The 6,911-nt window shown below is 53.9% G+C and overlaps 1 protein-coding gene across 1 annotated transcript; it reads right to left on the reverse strand.

Moving 5' to 3' along the window:
- Nucleotides 1–2,470: 2,470 nt before the first annotated feature.
- Nucleotides 2,471–4,965, reverse strand: LOC132818092 (cytochrome P450 1B1-like). Its single transcript, XM_060828759.1, has one exon. It carries the CDS (start codon nt 4,159–4,161, stop codon nt 2,533–2,535), a length of 1,629 nt encoding a protein of 542 aa, XP_060684742.1. The 5' UTR covers nt 4,162–4,965; the 3' UTR covers nt 2,471–2,532.
- Nucleotides 4,966–6,911: the final 1,946 nt, after the last annotated feature.

Below are 6,911 nucleotides of genomic sequence, written 5' to 3' on the forward strand. Positions count from 1 at the left end.
CAGCATTCAATGGGAGTCAAGCACATCACAGCAATGGAGATTGTGCCTACATTTATGTATGTGTCAACACCAGAAAAAGCCAGGAATGCACGACATGTCTGTCACAATAGTAAAATATAGATGAGCAAAACAGGCTCAGTTTTGAAGTGCAGTCTACTTTCAGAATTGTATTATAATAAAGGTTTAGCATCAAAAAGATTGTCTCTTCATTGTGCACCGAGCTTTCTACATTTTCTGAATATACTTCAACTTCCATATTTCTATTGTAGTATATAATGTGTATATATGTTAACAAGCTGTGGTGCTGATAGCTATAGTTTGGTTTTGTCTGATTCTAGATTGCTGTGTTGGCCAGAGTGACCCCCACCCCATTACAGGTTAGAAGCATACAGGCAGAACTGGACTCCTCATTTCACTACTCTACAAACTGGGAGTTCTTCTTACTGGCTATTAACTACCAGTGGCACTCAGTGAATTGTCTAAGGCAAAACGTTTTTTTTTCATAGGGTATCAATGACAGTGCAGTGGGATCACCAAGAGACTGCTTAAAAATTTAGCATGAAGTTCAGAGAAGACTCTTCATCCAGTGTGAATGCAAATTAAAACATTAGCCAACTCAGAGGTCCCCAATACATCTACATTTGCTCGCTATCGTCAGTCTCACAACTCAGACAGATGTAACATAAATTTTAAAAAATCACGAGTTTCTCAAAAGCTTTTGAATATTCACACCAAGCAGGAAGCCTTTGTAATTGTAAAAGATGTCCTTTCCAGCAGAGCTTGATCACAGTTCAAATCTCAGTGCAGTCCAGCTTGCATGCTTAAGCAACAGTTTTGAATGTCTATTTGAAGAAAAAAGTTAAAAATCAAACATCAGGCTATAGTTCAACAGGTTTATTTGGAAGTACATGTTTTCAGAGATCACCTCCTTCATCAGGTAGCTAGTGGGGCAGGATCAGGTCTCATACAATTGATGTGATGAATTAAACCATTCAACACTTTGATCATTTACTATAAATTCTGTGCCCAATGATCCTGCCCCACTAGCTACCTGACGAAGTAGCAGCTTGTGCTTCCAAAAGCTTATAGTTCCAAAGAAAATTTTTGGACTATAACCTGGTGTGTGATTTTTAACTTTGTCCACCCAGTTCACCACATCATATCTGAAGACATACAGTGTTGTGAAATACAACTAAACATAAATTCTCAACAGGAACCAATTCATGTCAAAAAGGTAGAGCCTCCAGACCCTCTCGCTCTCCGCTGGGGCGTGGACCCAACATCGGTTGAAGTTAACACCCGGCTTTGGCTAGACGGTCAAATTCCAAGGCATGGATTCGAAGGGAACCCGGTTAACTGCAGAAACCGCTGTCCAAACATGAGCTATGCTGCACACCCTGCAAGCCGATCCCGAGAATACAGAGGAAGGACGGCACAGAATGTGACATCCTGGTGCTGTTCATCCTGTTGTGAGGGAGGGCCACTCAACCCAAAAAGTTAACCCTCGAGTTGTCTCTCCACAGGTGGTGCAGGACCTGCTGAGTCCTTGGCAGCAAATTTCTGATGTTGCATTCACTGGAGGGTGTTGAGTTTGGATGATATTGTGGTGGTGGGGCAGGGCAGGGAGTTAGCAGAATGAGGTGGTACCCATTCATTGCTTGGGGGGTGGGGGGTTGAGCAGGAGCTGGAATCCGTTCATTCATTGGTGTGTGTGTGGCGCGGAGTGTGCTAGTGGGGTGTGAGTGGCATCCGTTCATTGCTTGGTGTGTGTACGTGTGGGTGGGGAGAATAGGGGTTACCAGAAGGAGCTGGTATCTGTTCATTGCTGGGTGTGTATGGGTGTAAAGTGTCTGTGTGCGTGTGGGAGTGGGTGGGGTGTGTGCGCGGGTGGGGGGAGATAGGGGTTAGCAGGAGCTGGTATCTGTTGATTGCTTGATGGGTGTGTGTGGGGGGGGGGTTGTGGGTGTGTGGGGTAAGGGGTTATGGGTGTGTATGTGGGGATGTGTGTGTGTAGGGGGTTGTGTGTGTGAAGTGTTGCGGGTGTGTGTGTGGGGGGATGTGTGTGTGTGAGAGTGGGGGGCTTGTGGATGTGTGTGGAGATTGTGTGTGTGGGGGGGGGTTTGTGGGATGAGGGGTTGTGGGTGTGTGTGTGAGGGGTGTAGGGGTTGTGTGCGTGTGGGGGGGTTGTAGGTGTGTGTGTGGGTGTGGGAGTTGCGGGTGTGTGGGTGAGTGTGGGGTTGTGTGTGTGTGTGTGTGTGGGGGGGTTTGTATGTGTGTGTGGTTGTGTGTGTGTGGTTGTGTGTGTGTGGGGGGTTGTGTGTGTGTGTGGGGGGGTTGTGTGTGTGGGGGTTGTGTGTGTTTGGGGGGGGTTGTGTGTGTGGGGGTTGTGTGTGTGTGAGGGTTGTGGGTGTGTGTGTGAGGGTTGTGGGTGTGTGTGTGAGGGTTGTGGGTGTGTGTGTGTGTGTGGGGGGGGGGGGGGGGGGGTGGGGTGTGGGGGGGTGTATGTGGCTGTGAACAGCCCGCCCAGCAGCTTCACGCCGGGGAGACGATGCCCCGCCGCTTGTCCCTCAGTGTGACCGACAGGGTGAAGGCCCGCGGGCGGATGGTGAGCCCGGAGGTGCAGCCGGCGCTGAGCGGCTCGGCCGGGTTGGCGCGGAAGGCGCACTGGTGCAGCAGGATGGCGGTGAAGAGGAACAGCTGGGTCTTGGAGAGCTGCTCGCCCAGGCAGCGCCGCTTTCCCGCCGAGAACAGCATGACGCTGGCGGCCAGCTCGCGGTCCAGGCTGCCGTCGCGGCGGAGGAAGCGGGACGGCTGGAAGGCGCCGGGCTCCGCCCACTTCCGGCGGTCGTGGTTGACCGACCACTGGTTGACGAAGACCACGGTGTCGGCGGGCAGCCGGTAGCCGTCCAGCTCCACCGGCGCCGTGGTGGCGTGCGGGATGGTCAGCGGCACGAAGCTGCTGTAGCGCAGCGTCTCGTAGATGAACGCCTCGAGCGACGGCAGGCGGCTCCGGTCGTCGGCCCGGGGCAGCCGCTCCCGGCCCACCACGCGGTCCAGCTCCTGGCCCAGGCGGCTCTGCAGGCCCGGCAGGCGCACCAGGTGGAAGAGGATCCAGCTCAGGGCGGCCGAGGTGGTGTCCTGGGCCGCCCCCAGCAGGTCGTTGACCGAGCTCTCCACGTACTCGGGCTCGAGGCCTAACCGCTCCGGCGCCTCGCGCGCCTCGGCGTTCCCGCCTTCTCCCGGCATGCAGCGCCCCACCGCCGCCATCAGGGCGTCGCTCATGTGCCGGCGGACTCCGGGCCGGTAGGTGGCGCGGCCGCGGGCGACCTGCCGGCCGACGAAGCGGTAGAAGTCGCGGTTGAGGCGCTCGAAGTCGCGGGAGAGCGCGCGCACCGGGTTCGGGAAGGCGCGCAGCCACGGCATGACGTCGAGCAGGCTGCCGGCGCCCACCGCGCGCCCGAAGCGCTCGCTCAGGCCCAGCAGCCGCCGGAACTCGCCGTCGTCGTCCGCGCAGCGCCGCCCGAAGCACAGCGAGCACATGACGTTGGCGGCGGCGGCCGCCAGCTCCGCGGCCGGCTCGAAGGGCCGCCCGGCCGGCCCCAGCCTCAGGAAGGCCTCGATCAGGCGGCACGCCTCGCTCGACACGCACTGCTCCAGCAGGCCCTCGCCGCCGCCCCCGCAGACCGCCCGCAGCGTGCTCTGCGCCAGGCGCCGGTGCAGCCGCCACCGCTCGCTGTAGCGGCCGAAAGCCAGGCTCCTGCCGCCCGACACCAGGCGGAACGAGGCGAAGTCCGGCCGCCCGGCGAACTGCGCGCCGCGCTGCACCAGCGCCCGGCGGATGGTCGCCTCCCCGTTCAGCACCACCACGCGGCGGCGCCCCAGGCGGATCTGGAAGAGGTCGCCGTAGCGCCGCGCCATGCGGGCGAAGGTCAGGTGCGGCGAGTCGCCCAGCTGCAGGGCGTTGCCCACCAGCGGCCACGGGAAGGGCCCCGGCAGGCGCCTGCTCCCGCTCGCGCTCCCGCCCCCGGCCCCGCCCCTCCGCCAGTCCCGCAGCCAGCCGCACGCCTCCAGGCAGAGCAGCAGCAGCAGCAAGGAGAGCCACAGGGCGGGCTGCACCTGCAGCCTCCAGCCGCCCTCACTCAGCCCCAGGGCAACATCCATGGGAGCGAGGATCTCCTTCCCCCTCCCTCTATCCCTGACCTTGGAAAGTGTCTCTGGCTGGGCGCCTTGTACTCAGACCCCAAACTCAACCACACCGAGCCGACCTTTGCACTTCCAAGTTCTCCAGAGATGATTTCCTTTTTCACCTCCTCATCCCCATTCTTCTTCTTCCTGCTGCTGCTGCTTGTTCTTCTCCCAAACTTCCTTCTCGATGCCAATCCTCGTGTTGAAATGGAGTTGAACTTTTTATTTTCCCCACCCTTTCCACTCCTCCTGGTCACCTTGCTGCTTGCAGTTTCGTGGCCGTGGCTCTTGCAGGGACTTCAAGGAGCTGCCGGTCAATGTTCTGCTCTGAAGCGCTGAGGTTTTGATAACTCGGAGAGAAGTGTGTGTGTGGAGGGGGGTCCAGTTTATAAAGAGTGCGAGGACCCGCATATTGCCCTCCCTTTCCAACTGTCTTCACTCCATTCCATCCTGTTACGTGATGTCAAACCAATGGGAATAAGACGGCTCCGGGGTTGGAAGATCCGGCAGACTCCCCTTTCTCCCCAACATCAGCGCGATCATCTTCGGTTCTGATCCCCCGGAGTGGGTGAACGTCTCCTCCCCTTTAAAGAAACCACACCCGCAGCAGAGTCGTCCTCCTCCCCTCCCCTCTTTAACGCCTGTGATGTCGGTGACGGTCTAGCGAGCGGACCTTAGAAACCGAGAAATTACCACGTTCGGGTAAATATATTCCGCAAGAAATAAACTGCAACTGGAGCTGCGGGATAGCATTAATGAATATTCATCTCTTAACTCCGCTGGAGTTCGTTCTGGGAAATTCTTGTCAGAAAGAGCTCGCATTTACACAGTGAGATTTCATATCCAGATAAGTACTTGCGATGTACAGGCGCAAACTACACCGATCGTGGACAGATATATATTTTTTCCCATGCCAAGTGAGGAGTAAGTATTGTGCAGGCACCCTTCAAATGAACACCATGGCATTGTCATAACGTCGGACAGAAAGCTGGCCCTTACCCCAACGCAGAATTGCTTCAGCAGTTCACTGGCTTGGTTTTTGTTTTAAATGACAAGGCATCATTTTCCCCCTCTTTGAGTTAGAATTCCCTGGGTTCCAGTCGCAATAAGGGCTACCGTGCTGAGTGTCACGCAGTTGGAGGTGCTGTCCTTGGGATGAGAAGTTAAAGTAGAGTCCCGTTTGCCCTCTCAAAGTGATTAAATGATTTTACGGCGATATATTTTGAAGAACAGCGGGTTGTTCTCCATGCTATCCTGGCCAATATGTATCCCTCAAACCTCAAAAAAAAGCTGATTTGATCGTTATCACATTTGTGGTCTGTGGGAATTCGTTGTGCACATTTGAACTGCTTCATGTTTCCTACCGGCTTTGTTACAGTTGGCGATGAAATTTCAGCTTGCACAAAATAGATACACTGAAAAATGTGTTGCTGGAAAAGCGCAGCAGGTCAGGCAGCATCAAAGGAGCAGGAGAATCGACGTCTGAAGAAGGGCTTATGCCCGAAACGTCGATTCTCCTCCTTTGATGCTGCCTGACCTGCTGCGCTTTTCCAGCAACACATTTTTCAGCTCTGATCTCCAGCATCTGCAGTCCTCACTTTCTCCAATGTAAAAGAAAAATTCCAAGGGGAAGATCCATCATCCATGATTAACTAACAAAATTACAGATATCATCACGTTTAAAGCAAAAAAACATTTCATTCTACAAAGATGGACAGAAGGCAGAATGTAAAACAATGCAAAAAATGTAATAGGGGAAAGTTAGAATAAAAAGGAAAGCTGATTAGAAATATTAAACCAGATACTGAGTTTCTATAGGTATTTAGAAAAGCAAAGAGCTAAAGTCAGCATTGGTTCTATAGAAAGGGGATCTGAGAAATCAATTATCATCATTGGCAGTCCCTCGCAGATAAAGATGACTCTCTTCCACTCTCATGGTGAGTCTTTAGGTGGCTTTATAGACTGATGCGGTTTCCACAGGTTCTGTTACACTTGGGGCAAAAGAGGTCGCAGGAAGGGTTGCGGCAACATGCTCTTTACTCTGTTATCGCCTGCCTTCAGCTTTTTTCTGGTGGCAAGGTGCCTTCAGATGCTTACCTCCACTTTGGACGGTCTCAGGCCAGTAATTCCTGGGTGTCTGGGAATGCTGCCTATCACCAGTGAAGCCTTGAGGGTATCGCTGAAGTGCTTCTTTTGTCCCCCTGGAGTTTTGGAGTAGAGCATCTGCTCTCATGGTCATGTGAATGATGCACCCAGCCCATCGTAGCTGATCAAGGATGATCAGTGCCTTGATGCTGGGGGTATTGGCCTGGTCAAGGATGCTGGTGTTGGTGTGTCTTTCTTCCAGCGGACTCACAGGATCTTAAACATGCCTTGAGGTGTCTGCTGTAGACAGTCCTTGTTTTAGAGCCATATAGGAGGCATCACAGCTCTGTAAACCATGAGCTTGGTTTCAGATCTGATGTGATTGTCCTTGAATACCCTTTTCCTCAGGCAGCTGAAGGCTGCGCCAGCACACTGGAGGTGGTACTGGATTCTTTTGTCAATAGTTGCTTTGGCCAAGAGGACACTCCCAAGGTATTGGAAGTGATCAACATTCTCTAAAACCTCCCCGTGAACCATGATGGTCTGAGGCTCGCTCCACAATACCAGGCCAAATTGGGGGAGGACCTACATCTTATGGATGTTCAGGGTGAGACCCATGCTCTTGTATACCTCCATAAAGG

This window comes from Hemiscyllium ocellatum, chromosome 8 (genome assembly GCF_020745735.1).
Source record: "Hemiscyllium ocellatum isolate sHemOce1 chromosome 8, sHemOce1.pat.X.cur, whole genome shotgun sequence".
NCBI lineage: Eukaryota > Metazoa > Chordata > Chondrichthyes > Orectolobiformes > Hemiscylliidae > Hemiscyllium > Hemiscyllium ocellatum.